The sequence below is a fragment of the Moschus berezovskii genome, chromosome 14 (genome assembly GCF_049115385.1).
Source record: "Moschus berezovskii isolate FMDL1 chromosome 14, NW_MosBer_1.0, whole genome shotgun sequence".
NCBI lineage: Eukaryota > Metazoa > Chordata > Mammalia > Artiodactyla > Moschidae > Moschus > Moschus berezovskii.
This window is the reverse complement of record NC_142473.1, coordinates 51578759-51599035: the sequence shown is the minus strand read 5'-3', so window position 1 is coordinate 51599035 and position 20277 is coordinate 51578759. Positions and strand designations below refer to the sequence as shown.

Here is a 20277-nt window from a genome sequence, read left to right as displayed (position 1 = left end):
AGGTTTTTTTTTTAAGTTTATTTAATTGGAGGCTAATTACTTTACATTATTGTATTGGTTTTGCCATACATTGACATGAATCTGCCCCAGGTTTTTATCTTCTCTTTCCCACGTTATTTCTTTCCATTCCTTAAGGACCCAAGAGTATCATCGTTTAGATGATATATGATCACTGTATCCCATAACTTAGCATTTCATACTTAAACTTCGGTGACCACTTGCAAATTTCAACTATAGCATATACCTCTAGCCTATGTTGACTTTGTTCAATTTACTTCCCTTATTTGAAAACCTATCCACCATATAGCGCTCTTGATATATCTTCTTTGAATACTGAGACAGAATGTACTTCCTTCAAAAAGGACCAGGCATCCCAGGGTCCAGGGTAAGTCACTGTCATTAAATTCCCTGACCCAGGGACAGGGCCAGGATGTTTAACTTGCTTCCATTGTGAGAAACGCTGGTCTGGATGAAGCACAAGCTGGAATCAAGTTTGCCAGGAGAAATATCAATAACCTCAGATATGCAGATGACAGCAACCCTTATGGCAGAAAGTGAAGAAGAACTAAAGGACCTCTTGATGAAAGTGAAAGAGGAAAGTGAAAAAGTTGGCTTAAAGCTCAACATTCGGAAAACTAAGATCATGGCGTCCAGTCCCATCACTTCATGGCAACTAGATGGGGAAACAGTGGCAAGTGGCTGACTATATTTTGGGGGGCTCTAAAAATCACTGCCGATGATGAATGCAGCCATGAAATTAAAAGACGCTTGCTACTTGGAAGGAAAGTTATGACCAACCTGGATAGCATATTAAAAAGCAGAGACATTACTTTGCCGACAAAGGTCCATCTAGTCAAGGCTATGACTTTTCCAGTAGCCATGTATGTATGTGAGAGTTGGACTATAAAGAAAGGTGAGTGCCGAAGAATTGATGCTTTTGAACTGTGGTGTTGGAGAAGACTCTTGAGAGTCCCTTGGACTGCAAGGAGATCCAACCAGTCCATTCTAAAGGAGATCAGTCCTGGGTGTTCATTGGAAGGACTGATTCTGAAGTTGAAACTCCAATACTTTGGCCACCTGATGGGAGGAACTGACTCATTTGCAAAGACCCTGATGCTGGGAAAGATTGAAGGCAGGAGACGAAGGGGACGACAGAGAATGAGTTGATTGGATGGTATCACCGACTCAATGGACTTGAGTTTGAGTGAACTCTGTGAGTTGGTGATGGACAAGGAGGCCTAGAGTGCTGCAGTTCATGGGGCTGCAAAGAGTCAAGGCATGATTAAACAACTGAACTGAACTGAACTGAAAGATAATAGTGATTAATTCAAAGTGAAATTTAGGTTTTTCTGTCTCAGACTTCACATCTGTTTCAATAAACCAAATCCTTTACAAAAGCTAACAAGCTATGGATCAATGATTTATTTTCTCATCTATTTGGTTTTTTGTTTGTTTACAGACTTGTTTTCTCTGGAGGAATATGAGCCTCTGTGTTTCAAACTAGGGGTCTCTATGTCTCCTGCTTCTTAAAATTTCTCCTTGCCCAGTTTCCCAGTCATCTTCTATGCAAAGAACATGAAGATTGTGTTGTGGGATGATTCATACTTTCTCTTCCAAAGGTGAAGGTAAATTGGTTACAGATACTATTCAGACTTACCCGGATCGTCTCCCACTTCCTTATTTTTGCCTGTGATTCTGGGGAAGTATTAAGGAGACAGAATAAAGTATTGGAAGTACAATGACTAAATCACAGAAAGAGAGATCGACTTCAAAGTGTGGATCTTGCACTGAGCTTTTTTTCAGTGAAAGAGGAAATGCGGCACACAGTTCTACAAAAAGCATACCACATTGTGTTGTGCTATACAATAACACCTCACTTTCCCTCCTTGATGATAATACATTCCATTACCTGATCCAGCAGTCTCAGCCTGCAGGACCTGGTGGAAAGTACAGGAACTATAGTTATTGCTGCTGCTTCTATTGTTCCCTCATCCCGCACTAGGCAGCCATTTGTTGAAAATAGTATGCAGCACCCATTGCTGCTTCTGGCTGTTTAAAATGGAAAACAGGCATATTTAGATTATTGTTTGACCTCAGTTCCCATCCCCTCAAAATCAGAATGAATCAGGTACTTCTTAGGACCTAAGAAGGCATGCTTTTCAGTTTTTAAAAAACCTTTATGCTCTTTCTCTAGAGATGGCCCAGGACAGCAATTGTTAGGAATTTAGATTCTGAGACACAGAGTAAAATTCTGTCAGGCATATGAAGAATCCTTTCCATGATCCTTTGGAGATGAATGTCAGGAAAAAGCTGGATCCAGAAAAGAAAGTTCTAAGTTCTCTAAGATAGCTTCATTTTTTTAATTGTTATTCTAAATGTTTTTCTTGAAATGTCAAATTTACTTTTTTAGTGATACACAATGCTATCATTGACACTGAATATTTCAAGTGTATGGAATCTAAATTAAACACTTCCATTTGTTAAATTTTTTAGAAATTTCATCAAGTATCCACCAAGTGCTAGGCAATGCACCCTTCAGCATTTAGCATAAGGGTCTTCTGTGCCTCCTCTGGCTATTTTAGGTTTACCTTGTGCATAAACAGCCAATTTGCATACCAACTCAAGTATTTATCTATGTCTACAGAAACAAGTTGACTCATTGGAAAAGACTCTGATGCTGGGAGGGATTAGGGGCAGGAGGAGAAGGGGACGACAGAGAATGAGATGACTGGATGGCATCACTGACTCGCTGGACATGAGTTTGAGTGAACTCCAGGAGTTGGTGATGGACAGGGAGGCCTATCGTGCTTTGATACATGGGGTCGCAGAGTCAGACATGACTGAGCGACTAAACTGAACAGAAACAAGAAGCAGCAGTAGTATTTATCTATTTAAATATATTTACTTATTTATTATTTAAATTCATCTTTGAATTTAATTAGATTCCTTTAGTGAGTGCAGTGATAGCCACTCTATCTAACCAAGATACAATATGTTTAAAATTTGCCAAAAGATACAGAATTTTGTGCTCTCTATACTAAATGCTGATGAAATACAGCCCCTCTTTCTTTATTCAAAACAGATTCTTTCTCTCTGCTATCCTCACATTTTGCCCCTTTTTTCAAGATGATGATAACCTGCAGACCTGTACCAGAAGTTCTTTTATGTTTATCATATACCTTTATTGACCTGTGTGCTGTTTTAATACATGGGCCAAATCTACTATCTATTTTACCCATGAGTGAGGATAGTACCTGGATTTTAAAAAAGAAGGAAATTGAAATCAGATTGGATGACTGCAAGTTGTATGACTGAACTGAAAAAAGGAAAGGTGATGGGGAAGCTTGAGCTAGTGACTTCAAGGGAAAGGTATGTACCTATTTATCTTTCCTGATACAAGTCATCTTAAAGTTATTAGTGCCTGTCTCTGCCATTATGCCATAGTTTATAAATGTGAATTTAAAAAAAATTCTCTCTAAAGGCTTTGAGAGGTCTATTCTTTCTCCTGCCCACAAAAGAGCACATATTCCTTGTTAATACTGTCTCTCCTTTGAAGGTGGGTTATGTTCTTCCTAAATTTTCCATGACCAAGAAATAACCTAATAACCTACTCTGTAGGCCAAAGCCCTCTATGCCTGCGATGACACAGTAGAGTGAAACAAGGCAATGTTTTGTCATAAGCCTAGAATCTGAAAGGCATTACCTTACCCACACGGTAGGTCCAGACTAAAAGGAATGTGTAAGGTGCTCATGCCAGGGAGAGGACTCAGGAGTGTACATGATGGTAGCACCCTGGTTTCACCTTATAGACCACAGATCTGAAGTGCTTTGTCTAGCAGACTTCCCATGGGAAACAGGTTTAATCTCACATCCTTAGGACTCCCAAGTCTCAATGTGAAACAGGGCTTAAATCCCCCAAGACCATAGAACCTTAAAGGAGGGCATGATACAAAGCTTCAGATATTTGGAAAAAATAAACCCCAACCAGCTGGTTCCAGAATGAGAGAAGTCCAGAAAGTAATTCCTATGGTACAAATATCCAGCATTTAGGATTACAAGTTGGAAATTCTTACCTAAGGCAATTAAAAATAAATCAAAATATATATGTGTGTGATTTTATAATGTGCTTAGCTGTTTTTGTTCTGAATTCTAAAATATTATACTCAATTAAAAAAGAGAAAAATGCAGCAACAAAAACATTTTTAAATCACACATACTACCAACGGTAAGAAAAGGCATGCTATTAGGATTTTGTGTCTCTTTATCTTCATGTATATGTAATTTTTTAAAAAATCATGATACAGGATGGTCGGGGCTGGTGCATTGGGATGAACCAGAGGGATGGGATGGGGAGGAAGGTGGGAGGGGGATTCAAGATAGGGAACACATGTACACCCGGAGCAGATTCATGTCAATGTATGGCAAAACCAATACAATAATGTCAAGTAATTAGCCTCCAATTAAAATAAATAAATTAAAAATATATATCAGGATCACAAGTATTTTTCATTGATTGCTTCAATTTATATATACTCACAGCAGAATATTTTTCTGCCATGAGAAAGAAAGAAATCTTATCACTTGTGACAAGATGGATGAATCTTGAAGGCATTATGCTAGATGAGATTAGTTAGATACAGAAAGATAATTACTGTTTGGTATCACTTACATGTGACATCAGAAAAAGCCAGATTCATGAAAACTGATAGTAGAATGGTGGTTACCAGAGTTTGGGGTATGGGGGATTTGGGTTAATATTGTTCAAGAGTATGAACATGGAACAAACAGATAAATAAATCTTGGAGTTTTAGTAATATATGTCATATATTTTCAGCTTATGCAATGCCTTATGCCACTTATATCTCAGAAAAATAATTTTTAAAGGACAAGTAAATTCTCAGTGACTTACACACTAATTTAAATAAGTTAACTCAAGTTGCTTTCTTTAATTATTTATATGAGATTATCCCAGTCAGTTCAGTTCAGTCTCTCCGTCATGTCCAACTCTTGGCAGCCCCATGGACTGCATCATGCCAGGCTTCCCTGTCCATCACCAAGTCCCCAAGCTTGCTCAAATTCATGTCCATCGAGTCGGTAATGCCATCCAACCATCTTAACCTCTATTGTCCCCTTCTCATCCTTCTTCTATCCCAGTCAAGAAAATGGAAATGAAGATGTGGTTATAATTAAAATAAAGGGTGTTCAAGATAAAAGTTTTGATTTTTGTTTCTTATGATTATCTTAATTATGTTGATTGATATAATTTGTATAAAAGTACATATATTTGCACTAAATATAGCATACTTCTGAGAGAAAAAAGAAGTAAGCCACAGACAGCATAGGAGGCAAGGAAGAAAATATTTCACAGTTTAGGGAGATGGGTGAATATAATCAAGACATATTGTTTTAAATAAATATTTTATTAAAACATAATAAGCATGCAAAAAAGAGCATACACCGTAAGTGTACAGCTTCATGAAAATTCACCAAGTCCTTGTAATTACCATTTAGATCAAGAGCTAAAGCCTTGACAGCACCTCTGAATCACCCTCTCACATCCTATCCAATCATTACCTATACCTTTGTTCTCTAAGTTAAATATCATCTTGATTTCTAACACCACAAATGATTTCTGCCTGCTGGAGAACTTTATATAAATAAAATCATAAATATGTAAGATTTTCTTTCTTTCACTTGACATTTTATTTGAACAGACCACAATTATTTATTTATTCAGCTGGATGTTAATGGACATAGCTTCTAGGTATTGAATACACTGCACCTTACACCTTTTACAAGTTTTCTGGTGAACATACATATGCATTGCTGGATACACAGCTGACTAACTTAGTAAAGAAAACATCAGATAAGGACTTGGAAAATAAGAATAAACTTCAAATGGTGTTGGAAGGAGAATGCTGAGGTAAATAAAAGCACAGGCATTGATGAATACACCTTACATTTGCCAGGGATTTAAAGTTTTTAAATGTTTACTTCCAATTCTTATGATCCAACACTGTAAAAGTTTTGTGGACTGTCATTCAGGAGCAAAGTGTCAGTCTATGAAAATTAGACGAATTGAAATTTGAAGTCTCCTGTGAATAAAAGAGGCTTTGGAGAACATGAAATTTTAGAAGAAAGGGTCTTTGCTTACATATACATAGTGGTACCCTTTTAAGAGAAGTTTAAAGATAAAAATCACAACAAATATTTCCTATGACCAGATATTTGCCTTCATTTGGAGGACTTCCCATTGACTAAAAAGTGTAGTCCCCATTGACCTCAGGCTGACTAACAGAACTTCTCAGAAGATTCTAATTAATTGTTATGAGAAGGACTGTCCTTTCCTTTAAGCAAGAACCTAGTGATACATGTTCGTATCTGCTTGGTTTTTATCCCATACACAATAGGATTCATTGTAGGAGGCATGAGCAGATAGAGATTAGCCATAATAATATGTACGTGTGGAGGAATGGAGCGTCCCCCAAAACGATGTGTAAAGAAGGTGAAGAAGGCTGGGACATAGGTAATGACGATGGCAAAGATGTGTGCAGTGCAGGTGCTGAAGGCCTTCTGCTGAGCCTCTGCTGAGGATAGGCTGACCACTGCCCGGAGGATCATGGTGTAGGAGACTGTGATGCACAGGATGTCAAAGCCCCCAATCAGGAGGGCAACCATCAAACCATAAATGGCATTGACCTTAACATTGCCACAGGATATCTTGGCCACAGACATGTGGTCACAGTAGGTATGTGGTATGACATTGCCCCTGCAGTATGGCAGGCGTTTGGTGAGGAAAGTGAAAGGGATAACAAGCATTACTCCTCTAAGAAAAGTAAGGAGCCCAGCCTTGGCAATGACTGAATTAGTGAGAATAGCAGCATAGCGCAAGGGGTAGCAGATGGCCACAAGGCGGTCCAGGGCCATGAGCATGAGCACCCCAGACTCCATTCCCGTGAAGGTGTGCACAAAGAACATCTGGGCCAGGCAGGCCTTAAAATCAATCTCCTTGAGATTGAACCACAATATGCAGAGAGTGTTGGGAAGGGTGCTGGTGCACATGAGAACATCTGTGAAGGAAAGAAGGGCTAGGAAGATGTACATTGGTCTGTGTAAGGCTTCTTCAGAGTAGATGAGATACATAAGGCCAAAGTTCCCTGTGATTGCAATGCTATACATGGTACACAGAGGGAAGGAGACCCATAAATGCACTTCTTCCAATCCAGGGATGCCATTTAGGATGAATGAGACTGGAGTTAGGATAGTTCTGTTCAGAAATGACATACTGGCTGTTGGAAGTTCATGATACACCAGTTATAGAATTGCTCTGTAGGCAGAGAAAGGAAGATCAGAGATGAGCTCACAAGTAAGATTTTCTTTATCATAGTTGATAATTTGTTTTTCTTGTAGATCAATCACATGTACATTCTCTTATGTTGAATATGTGATGTTACACTCTGATCCTTCCTCAGTGATCAATGCAAAGAAATATAGGAAAACAATAGAATGGAAAAGAATAGAAATCTCTTTAAGAAAATTAGAGACACCAAGGGACTATTTCACGGAAAGATGGGCACAATAAAGGGGAGAAATGGTATGGACCTAACAGAAGCAGAAGATATTAAGACCAGAAGAATACACAGAATACACAGAAGAACTATACAAAAAAGATCTTCATGACCCAGATAACCACGATGGTGTGCTCATTCACCTAGAGTCAGACATCCTGGAATGTGAAGTCAAATGGGCCTTAGGAAGCATAACTATGAACAAAGCTAGTGGAGGTGATGGAATTCCAGTTGAGCTATTTCAAATCCTAAAAGATGATGCTGTGAAAGTGTTGCAGCAAATTTGGACTCAGCAGTGACCACAGGACTGGAAAAGGTCAGTTTTCATTCCAATCTCAAAGAAAGACAATGCCAAAGAATACTCAAACTACTACACAATTGCACTCATCCCACACGCTAGTAAAGCTCAAAATTCTCCAAGCCAAGCTTCAATAGTACATGAACCATTAACTTCTAGATGGTCAAGCTGGTTTTAGAAAAGGCAGAGGCACCAGAGATCAATTTGCCAATATCCACTGTATCATCGAAAAAGCAAGAGAGTTCCAGAAAGACCTCTGCTTTATTGACGACACCAGAGACTTTGACTGTGTGGATAACAACAAACTGTGGAAAATTCTTAAAGAGAGGGGAATACCAGACCACCTAACCTGCCTCCTGAGAAATCTGTATGCTGGTCAAGAAGCAACAGTTAGAACTGGGCATGGAACAAGAGACTGGTTCCAAATCGGGAAAGGAGTACGTCAAGGCTGCATATTGTCATCCTGCTTATTTAACTTATATGCAGAGTACATCATGCAAAATGCCAGGCTGGATGATGTATACACTGGAATCAAGATTGCCGGGAGAAATATCAATAACCTCAGATATGCAGATGACACCACCCTTATGGCAGAAGATGAAGAAGAACTAAAGAGTCTCTCAATGAAAGTGAAAGAGGAGAGTGAAAAGGTTGACTTAAAACTCAACATTCAGAAAACTAAGATCATGGCATCCTGACTGATGCTGAAGCTGAAACTCCAATACTTCGCCACGTGATGCAAATAACTGACTCACTGGAAAAGACTCTGATGCTGGGAAAGATTGAAGGTAGGAGGAGAAGGGGATGACAGAGGATGAAATGGTTGGATGGCATCACTGACTCGATGGACATGAGTATGAGTAAGCTCTGGGAGTCGGTGATGGACAGGGAGGCCTGGCATGCTGCAGTCCATGGGGTTGGAAAGAATTGGACACGACTTAGCAACTGAACTGAACTGAAAACTCTCATTGGATCATGCCTTAAAGATTAGACATTGACCAGATGAACTGATTGAATCTAGTTGGTGTACTGGATCTGAATGTGTCTTTTTAAAAAGATCATATAGTTCATATTCTAGGCTGAAGTTGACCTCTAACTAAACGATAGGATGATCAAGGATTGATTAAATATTTTCTGTGTTCCAGTTGGTCATCATCTTAATCAAAGATGCCTATTCCATTCTGAAATCTTATCACTCTTCAATGGCTCTTGTGGGTTCCGTTTTCAAAGTCAACCAGTCTAATCTAAGGGGGGCATACTGACAATGCTATTAACCTAGTTTTAGCTCAAATCCCCTGCTTTGGGTTCTCGGAAAATCTAAATGCAGAAAACTATAAATCATCCCCTGTGCCAAAAGCTTTCTTTAAGCAAAATTATAGAATGATCTTAAAGGTAAAAAAATGTAATAATCTTTCTAACCATCAAAGGGCCACCCATTAATTTCTTGAGTCAATACCAAAAGAGATAGTGAAGAATCATTGGAAGCACAATAACTTATGGGAAATTAATATCATTTTTCTAGGATTATAATCTCTTCTAATGGACTGCATAGCCTAATCCAATAAGAATTGAGGATCCATCACTGTAAACTAACACAATTGACATTTCCTTTAGAACATAGTTGGAGAAGGGGATGACTACCCACTCCAGCACTCTTGCCTGGAGAATCCCCGTGGACAGAGGAGCCTGGTGGGCTGCAGTCCACAAGGCTACAAAGAGTCAGACATGACTGAGTGACTTTCACTTTCACTTTACAGTATAGTACTGTATTTCCTATCCTGAGCACCACCTCAGAGAATTATAGAATCAATATCTCTCAGTCTGTGCTATCTCCAAAACTAAATTTTCATAGTACAAAGAAGATTCTCAATACATTTTTCAAATCCACAGGGGAGAAAAGCAGAGGGAAAAATTAGGACTGACAAAATGGTTCTGAGTAGCAAGAAGGAAAATATTTGTTTTGATAGTGTATTGTGAAGAAAGAAGAACACATTCATGATCATAGAATGTATGCAAATTGGATGCACAAGTCTGAAGAAGCAGGTGGGAGTGTGCTGACTTAGGGGGAAAAAATGTACAAGTAGTTTGATAAGGGAGCAAGTCCAAAAGAGAGGACTATTGGAGAAAAAATAATAATCTCTTTGTATAACAATTATCAATAACCAGATTTATAGTATTTCCTGTGTATATAAGAGGTAACTCACCTGCCACTTCAGCAACATCTCTGTTGAAAATTTAAGGTTGGGAAAAATTGATTCTCCTTTCCTCATATGTGTCTTTTACAAAAATTTTATATCCTTAGTTTTTAAAAGACAAAGTCTGAGTAGATGAAATCAAATCTATTTGAAACAATTCAAATATCATAAGTGTGATGTGAAATCAAGGCAGTTCTCTAAAATGAAAAATAGATGAGAAACAGAGAACATATGAAGTAAGGCCATCATTTCTCTTTTCCTTTTTCCCACAATTATAAATTATTTTTTTCACAGAAATGCTGTTTTTAGTTTTCACAGCCAGTGGGATGTATCACTTCTCTGGAAGACTCCTCACAAGGATTATTCAGTATGAACCACAAGATTTAAGTATAAAAGCATATTTTATCCAACATGAAAATGGAGCATACAAGCCAGTATGTAGAAGCAGACTTACAATATGGTCCATCATGCCCTTTCAAAACTTAGAATAATCCTATTTGACAACTCTCCCTTTTCCTCTCCTCCCATTAGCATAATCAGTACCCACACCTTTAAAAAGCAAAATGCACCCTCAATTCAGAAATCTGCTTACCCTGAAAGCTGCTGGAATTCTTCAATAAACTGAAGACATATCTACAAATGAAGTCATATTTATGTCTACATGACGGACTGGGCTTGCAGGACAAATGTAAGACCTGGATCGAGACCGTGAGGAGGTAGATGGAGAAGGGGATATTTCTATTTTCTATTTGGTGCATGTGGTAAGTGTATATGATATTATCTGAAGTTGAAGAGCTGGAAAAACTTGTTACTATCTTATTCTACTATCGTCTCAGAGGAAAAGTTATTTTCCATGTACATGTATTTAAGTTATCTATTAAAAAAAGCTTAGGAATCAGATATACCTGGGTCCAAAGGACCCTGGCTCAGCAATTGGGAATTGTTTTAGGAATTATTTTGTCTCAAATCATAGTCTAGGACTCCCGGTATAATTTTTTATAAGTACAACAGAGAATATGTAGCTCTGAGACCTTTTAAACTTTCAGAATTAAATCCTTTGGGGAGACTGACCTGTTCAAATTTTTCAAATCTTAGCACAAAGTCATGCACAAAATCATACTGAAAAAATATTCTTGAAGAATAATTAAATAATGTTGGTATATAAGCCACTGAGTTTTATATGTGGATTTGTATATGTTAGTGTCCCTAATAAAGGTGTTTATTAAATAATTTTGTATAGATTATTTTGAATTATCTAGATATATACCATCTCACTGTATATGAAGAATATTTTGCTTTTCCATTTGTATTCTTGTTTGTTTTTGTTTTTCCTTTTTGGCCTTTCTTCACTGGCTAGGATATCCCTCCTGCACAATGTTGAATGATCTGGATATTTTTGTTTCTTTATCATGACTGAGTATAGTAAAACCCACTACAGGTAGAGAAACTTCATTCTACAGTCACATGAAAGACCTGGACTTATAATCCAGTGCAGAAGCACATCTGTGCAATAATAAAAGTTAATCATATGTTGTTGAGTTTGCTAACATTTTGCTGAGACTTTTTTTATATTTTTCAAGAATATTTGCCTGCAGTTTGCCTTATTGTAGTCTTTATCTAGTTTTGGTATCTGTATGATATTGGCCTCATGAAATGAGTTTGGGAGTATTCAAGTGATGATGTAGCAAGTTTAAATTTTTTTTTCTGTTGCAGGATTGCTCAGGTATTTTTTCTTATAGTAAATATTCAAAGTTATAGTATTATGAACTTACATCTATTGGGATGATCATATGATTATTCTCCATCTTATTGAACACATTGATGTATAATGATTCACTTTTTCTTTTTGTATTAAAATATGATTGATTTATAGTATATTAGTTTCATAGAAAGAATAGAAGCATGCTCAGTTGTGTCTGACTCAGTGACCCAATGAACTGTAGCACACCAGGCTCCTCTGTCCATGGTATTTCCCAGGCAAGAATGCTGGAGTGGGGTGCCATTTCTTTCTCTAGGGTATTGTCCCAACACAGAGATTGAACCCACATCTCCTGTGTCTCCTGAATTGGCAGGCTGATTCTTTACCACTGAGCCAACTGGGAAGCCCATATTAGCTTCAGGTGTACAGCATATTGATTAAATATTTTTATAGAATATGCTCAAGGTTATTAAAAAATTGACTCTATTTCCTGGGCTACACAATACATCTTTGTGCATCATTTTTTTTATACATACCAGTTTGGACCTCTTAATCCCCACCCCGATCTTGCCCTCCCCCCCACCTCTTTTGTCATGAGAGCCAATAGTTTGTTCTCTATATCTGTGAGTCTGTTTATGTTATGCTGTATTTATTCTTTTATTTTTTTTGGTAATTAATTTATTTTTTATTGGAGGCAAATTATTTTACAATATTATATTGGTTGGTTTTATTTCTTAGATTCCACATAAAAACATACATGTTTCATCTTTCTTTGTCTGAATTATTAAGTACAATGTCCCCCAGATCCCACCCATGTTATGGCAAAAAGCGAAAAACAAAGTCTCATTTTTGATGGCTGAGTAATAGTCTATACACCTCACACTTTATTTATGCATTTATCTGTTGATGGACACTAGGATATTCCACATATTTAATGCATTTAATTATAAACACACACACACATGTATACAAAATAAACTCTTTCAGAGAAACAATTTGCAACACTTCCAAACTTGTTTAGTGAAGCCACAGAGCCTCAATATTAAAGCCTTAACAACTTATTATAAGGAAGAAAATTTAGAGACCAATGTACCTTATGAATGCAGATGTAGAAATCTCAAATGAAATACTAATATTAAAAATTGAACCTTACAATACATGAAAAGGAAAATTACACATAGCACATTGGAGTTTATCCCAGAAATAAGAGACTTAATTAGTATTTGAACATTAATCAATGTTGTTCTTGACACTACAGAGTAAAAGTAAAAGCCCATTATCTCTAGATTAATTATATCATTTAAAATTTGAAACATGACTTTGAGATATATACTTTTATTATAATGATATAGAGATTAAAATGGTTTGATACTAATAGGAGTTTATAGGTGATAATGAACAACATAATTCATATAGCCATTAAATGAAATAGAAGGATTTAAGTTCAGGAGGGCTTCCCCAGTGGCTCAGAGGTCAAGAATCCACCTGTGATGCAGAAGACACAAGAGGCCCAGGTTTGATCCCTGGGTCGGGAAGATCCCCTGGAGGAGGACATGGCAACCCACTTCAGTATTCTTGCCTGGAGAATCCCTTGGACAGAAGATCCTGTAAGGCTACAGTCCATAGGGTCTCAAGGAGTCGGACACAACTGAAGAAACAAAGCACGCACATCAATCACCAAAGACTTACTCACAACTGGCTTGCACTGAATTTTACACATCAGCTTTCTGCCTGCTATTGTGTCATAACTAATATGATCCTTACTATCATTCCTACAAAAATCACCTTGTATGTCCTTTATATCAGGGAACTATTTCCTAACAGGATCTTAGGAGAACCTTTTGAAAATTTTTCATGTTTGTTAGGTAGTAGTTTGGACTAAGCTTAACTCAGAGAGGCTTTCTCAAAGGAAGGAATAGAATATTAGCATAAATTTTTGACCTTTTCATATTCATTTAATCTCATTTACCTAATATTAAATATTTTCATTTATATAATGAAAAAAACTAAAGAACTTTCTAATTTCCTCTTATCAATTAGACCTCTTGTCCATTTCCTCACTTTTATGTGCTGAGCCATGTCGTGCTGTGACCATGTCACTTCAGTCATGTCTGACTCTGTGTGACCCCATGGACTGTAGACTGTAGCCTGCTGGGATCCTCTGACTTGCCTGGGACTCTCCAGGCGAGAATACTGGAGTGTGTTGCCATGCCCTCTTTCAGAGGATCTTCCCAACCCAGGAATCGAACTTCCATCACTTAAGTCTCCTGCATTGGCAGGTGGGTTCCTTACCACTAGCACCACCTGGGAAGCCCCCTTCACTTCCATATTCACTCATAAACATAGAAGAATTATCTTTACTAGACATCTTGGCACACACTATCATACCCTGCCAGCTGTTGTACAAACTATAAACCGCATGTGGATAAACAGGCTTCATTTAAACTTTCATGCCTATGTATTATTTATTTCATAAGTATATAATATGTTAAAATACATGCATAATATTTATAAGCACATATACTTGCTTAATATAGTTTTAACCAGAAAAAGCAAAACAGACTTTAAGCAGATATGTTTTCATTCAAGATCTTGTTCCTTGAAGAATTATTTTGTAGAGCTCAGGAACTGGGGAGTATACGTGCCATCTGCTAGATTATTATTTATTTTATTTAAATACTACTCTACTTAATGCAATCAATATTGTAACTCAGCATATATCAAAGGAAGGTTTGCTTCTAGACTTGTATAATGTTATGCCAGATTACTTCCTGTTTTCACCATCCATTCAGTTCAGATCAGTTCAGTCACTCAGTCATGTCCTACTCTTTGCGACCCCATGAATCACAGCACACCAGGCCTCCCTGTCCATCACCAACTCCCAGAGTTCACTCAAACTCATGCCCACAGAGTCGGTGATGCCATCCAGCCATCTCATTCTCTGTCGTCCCCGTCTCCTCCCACTCCCAATCCCACCCAGCATCAGTCTTTTCCAGTGAGTCAACTCATCACATGAGGTGGCCAAAGTATTGGAGTTTCAGCTTTAGCATCAGTCCTTCCAATGAACACCCAGGATTGATCTCCTTTAGAATGGGCTGGTTGGATCTCCATTAGCCTGCACTTACTCCTACAAACCCCAGGTATGATATTAAATTGTGGTCATGATATACTCTGCTACATGTACCCAGAAATTCCTTCACTGTTGGGAGAATTTCAGTCTTCTATGATTCTTTAGATTTGATCAAGATCTACTAAACGAAATTGAAACTTTAAAGAATGTTATAGTGAAGTACAGAGGAGCAGGAATGAAAAATAAAAAGCATTTAAAGAGGGCAGGAGGAGAAGGGGGTGATAGAGGATAAGATGTTTGGATGGCATGACCGAATCATTGGACATTAGTCTGAGCAAGCTCTAGGAGATGGTGAAGGACAGGGAAGCCTGGAGTGGTGCATGCAGTCTGTGGGGTCTCAAAGATTTGGACATGACTTAACAATTGAAGAATACTGTAGTGTTTCAAATGACCATACAACCTTAGTACATAAATTAAATTTTAACAAGTCTTTATCCCATAAAATTCTGAAATTGTTCACTTAATATTTTCGAGAAAGCATTGAACCCCATAAGTACCATGTAGACAAAGCTATAACCAAAGTTATGAAGCTGGAATTGAATCAACCTAGGAAGTCAAATATATTAATAAATCTAGGTTTATACTTCAATGAATATCAGGTACAGTCCATACTCCCCACAAGAGAAAAGTTGTTAAAATTTAAAGGTATTGAGGTTTTCCCCTCTGCTCAAATATTTTCTAAATGTATATCTAATTTCAACAAAGCTAAAATTACCTCCTTTCTCGTTAAAGATCTGTGGAAACATTTCTCTGGGAACCTACAAACAAATATTCTCCTTTTTCTTGGAAAATTCCCAGGGAAGTGTTTTATAGAGTCTTTCTAAACTAATGCAGCACAATATTACTGAGAAATTTTTAAATAGAGATTTAGAAACATCTGGCAAACCACTCAATCTCAGGGTGAGATTGGGTGACTCAAGAAAAAGTACATAAGAAGCATCTGTTCAGTTCAGTTCAGTCACTCAGTCATGTCTGACTCTGTGATCCCATGAATCACAGCACGCCAGGCCTCCCTGTCCATCACCAACTCCCCGAGTTCACTCAAACTCATGTCCACAGAGTCGGTGATGCCATCCAGCCATCTCATTCTCTGTCATCCCTTCTCCTCCTGCCCCCAATCCCTCCCAGAATCAGAGTCTTTTCCAGTGAGTCAGCTCTTCGTATGAGGTGGCCAAAGTATCGGAGCTTCAGCTTTAGCATCAGTCCTTCCAATGAACACCCAGGACTGCTCTTCTTTAGAATGCACTGGTTGGATCTCCTTGCAGTCCAAGGGACTCTCAAGGATATTCATAAAATAATTCTCTTTGATAGCAAAAATGAGAAACAATTTAAATATTCAAGAGTAATAAAATGTTTAACTTTGCTTCAACTATTGGGTGGAAAGTTTAGCTCTAAAATTTCAATTGCAAGGCATATAGAATGACATGAGAAATGTACATTATATTAAATAGGGGGGAAATTGCAAAACTTTATACAGTATGAAGTTTATGTGAAAGAGAATATTATACATAGTAATTCCAAAATTATTGGACAAATAGGGAAAGCATTTTAAAATGGTTATTGCTTCATTAGAATTACAAGTGATTTTCCAAGTTTTTATTATACTTTTCTATAGTTTCTTTTTAGATTTTTCTACATTAAAAAATGTGTTTATTTTGCAATAAAAGAAGAAAATTTTAAATGATATTTGTCTCCACCAGTCTTGGTGGTCATATTTCTCAGTTGGGAATAAAGCATTAAATTTTAACATGTTTTTGTTGTTCCTTTTTCTATTCATCGTAGCACTGCTTATAATAGCCAGGACATGGAATCAACCTAGATGTCCATCAATACACGGATGGATAAGAAAGCTGTGGTACATATACACAATGGAGTATTACTCAGCCATTAAAAAGAATACAATGGAATCAATTCTAATGAGGTGGATGAAACTGGAGCCTATTATACAGAGTGAAGTAAGCCAGAAAGAAAAACACCAATACAGTATACTAATGCATATATATGGAATTTAGAAAGATGATAACAATAAACCTGTACACGAGACAGCAAAAGAGACACAGATGTATAGAACAGTCTTTTGGACCTTGTGGGAGAGGGTGAGGGTGGGATGACTTGGGAGAATGGCATTGAAACATGTATATTATCATATGTGAAATGAATCGCCAGTCCACGTTCGATGCATGATACAGGATGCTTGGGGCTGGTGCACTGGGATGAACCAGAGGGATGGGATGGGGAGGGAGGTGGGAGGGGGGTTCAAGAAGGGGAACATATGTACACCTGGGGCAGATTCATGTCAATGTATGGCAAAACCAATACAATCAAGTAATTAGCCCCCAATTAAAATAAATTTTAAAAAAAGTTTCTAAATGCCTATCTAGTACCATAAGCTCAAAGTTCTTTCTCTTTCAAACAGATTCTTCTGAGACATCTAATTGTGGAAAGTCAATCACCTGGGATACCTTGCTGAGGACTCTCCAGGGAAACTAAAATTCCTATGTAAGAAGATGCCAGCCCAGATTTTGAAAAACTCCTAAGGATTCTCAGCCATGAATAAGAACATGATTGTTCCTAACACTGAGGAAAGTTTGGGTAATTTTTAAAAATAGCCATTTGAAAAAGATAGAAATATTACTGGATAATAATACAATGGCTAAGAATATGGGCACAGTAGAAGCAATGTATTTCTCTTTCCCTTTCACTTCTTAAGAGACAATGGTTTTTTGTCTTTATGGGTGGCTAGACTTAACCTCATTTTCACTTTATTCATTTCCTCATGGTGTATACATAAAAGATGGTGGACACTGGAAATTTTTATTTTTAAGTGTTTCTAATCCAGGTCCAGACATTTCAGGAGAGGTTTGGGAGAGCCTTTTTTATAAGAAGAAATGGTTCACACAAGATGAAGTCAGCTTAGGAAGCAGAGACCATGAGCCTCTGAAACTTGTATTCCTTTGTATTTCTTCTTTCTGTGGTGGTTTCTATGTAGTCTGGTCACTAGAAGTGGACACAATGGTAATTTCTTGAATATTTAAGTGAAAAGAATCTGTACCTTGTGGCTTCACTGCCATGTAATACATGCCATCACCCTACAAGTATATACATAAGTCTGCTGAATGATGCGGAGAAGGCAATGGCAAGCCACTCCAGTACTCTTGCCTGGAAAATCCCATGGATGGAGGAGTCTGGTAGGCTTCATTCCATGGGGTCGCTACTAGTCAGACATGACTGAGCGACTTCACTTTCACTTTTCACTTTCACACATTGGAGAAGGAAATGGCAACCCACTCCAGTGTTCTTGCCTGGAGAATCCCAGGGACGGGGGAGCCTGGTGGGCTTCCGTCTATGGGGTCACACAGAGTCAGACACGACTGAAGTGACTTAGCAGCAGCAGCAGCAGCAGCTGAATGATGGGTGTGTTTGACACTGACTTTGCTACATGAGAACTCAGGTTTATGCCACAGCTTAAGCATCATTTTATTTTTTCAAATAAAAGAACAATTTTAACCATTTGGAACCTTCAATTTTGTTCAAATAGCCCTGAATCTATAAATTTCTTCAAATATCTTTCAGTCATTTATATTGCCCTACAAGAAATAGCAGTCCAAAGATATTGTATTGGACCTTTGCAGTCCAAAGGTATTGTCTGTTGTACTGATTACCTGTACAGTTATAATGAAATGTCATTTAAATTATAGCAGTATAGGCACTCAACAATCTTTAGAAATTCAAGGGTTTCTTGAGTGTTAGTTTGTATTAAAAGTAAAGAATTTATTTTAGGTACAAAGACAGAGAAGCCAAAAGGAAAGAATTCTGTATCTGAATGAATTCAAAAAAATTTTTTTAAGTTTTACCAAAATGCCATAAAACTTATTAATGATTTAGAAATGTAAATACTGTTTTTTTCCCTTCTCAAGAACACCTGAATTTTCACAACATGGAAAAGCTTGATATTGACATAAGAGTTTAAATGCCAATCATATTAAATCCTTACAAATTCAAAAATTTTATTGAGTTTCTACAGTATGTTATCATTAGCAAGATATCCAGAACAATTTGGCATAGATAACTTGATTTCCTCATAATCTTCAAGGCAAGAGCTGTAAGAGATAGAGACAGTAAGGATAGTAGAAAGTATCCTTTCTAACTTTCTAAGCAGAAAGTTTACTGCTGGACATTAAGCAAAGTAAGGCTCTACTGTTTATTTTTAGATATGTTTTAGATAACACAGTTCAAAGATTCTTTTGCTAGAGCTGAGGAAATAAAAAACTATCCTGATTATCCTAACAAGATGAATGTTCGTGGCTTTCATTGGTATCATTGTACAAACCGTTCTAATATTTGTCTCTAATCCCACCTTTCTCTCCTGTACAGAGAGCAATTGCTGACAAAGAATATAAAATGCCCCCCACATGTCAGACATTATGTCTGGAGCCAATATCTCCAGCCTGACACCAGGATTCTTTATCCTGAATGGTGTTCCTGGGCTGGAAACCGCACACATCTGGATCTCCCTGCCATTCTGCTTCATGTACGCCATTGCTGTTGTGGGCAACTGTGGACTCATGTACCTCATCGGCCATGAGGAGGCCCTGCATCGCCCCATGTACTACTTTCTGGCCCTGCTCTCCTTCACAGATGTCACCCTGAGCACCACCACGGTACCCAACATGCTGTGCATATTCTGGTTCAACCTGAAGGAGATTGACTTCAATGGCTGCCTGACTCAGATGTTTTTTGTCCACATGTTGACTGGCATGGAGTCTGGGGTGCTCATGCTCATGGCGCTGGACCGCTATGTGGCCATCTGCTACCCCTTACGCTATGCCACCATCCTTACCAGTGCTGTCATTGCCAAGGCTGGTCTTGCCACTTTCCTGAGGGGAGTGATGCTCATCTTTCCATTCACTTTCCTTACCAAGCGCCTGCCCTATTGTCGAGGCAACTTCATCCCCCACACATACTGTGACCACATGTCTGTGGCCAAGGTGTCCTGTGGCAATTTCAAGGTCAATGCCATCTATGGTCTCTTGGCAGCCCTCTTGATTGGGGGCTTTGATATTTTCTGTATTTCCATGTCTTACGCTATGATCTTGCGAGCAGTGGTGAGTCTGTCTTCTGCAGATGCTCGTCATAAAGCCTTCAGCACCTGTACGTCTCACATATGTGCTATTGTCATTACATATGTTCCAGCCTTATTCACCATTTTTACTCACCGCTTTGGGGAAAAAAACATTCCTCCTCATATCCATATCATAATTGCTAATCTCTATTTGATGTTGCCTCCTACCCTGAACCCAATTGTATATGGAATCAAGACCAAGCAGATCCAGGAAGGAGTCATCAAGTTACTTTTTAAGGAGAAAGATATCATAGCTATGAAATAG

At 37.9% G+C, this 20277-nt stretch overlaps 2 protein-coding genes across 2 annotated transcripts; one reads left to right on the top strand and one right to left on the bottom strand.

The window, feature by feature from the left end:
• Positions 1-6318: 6318 nt before the first annotated feature.
• Positions 6319-7284, bottom strand: LOC129553590 (olfactory receptor 52N1). Its single transcript, XM_055422403.2, has one exon. The coding sequence runs from the start codon at positions 7282-7284 to the stop codon at positions 6319-6321; it is 966 nt and encodes a 321-aa protein (XP_055278378.2).
• Positions 7285-19302: 12018 nt separating this feature from the next.
• LOC129553866 (olfactory receptor 52N2-like) lies at positions 19303-20277 on the top strand. The gene has a single exon (XM_055422566.2). The coding sequence runs from the start codon at positions 19303-19305 to the stop codon at positions 20275-20277; it is 975 nt and encodes a 324-aa protein (XP_055278541.2).

Excerpts from the sequence above, each read along its gene's own strand:
- LOC129553590 (XM_055422403.2), bottom strand. The coding sequence starts at position 7,284 with ATGTCATTTCTGAACAGAACTATCCTAACTCCAGTCTCATTCATCCTA.
- LOC129553866 (XM_055422566.2), top strand. The coding sequence starts at position 19,303 with ATGTCAGACATTATGTCTGGAGCCAATATCTCCAGCCTGACACCAGGA.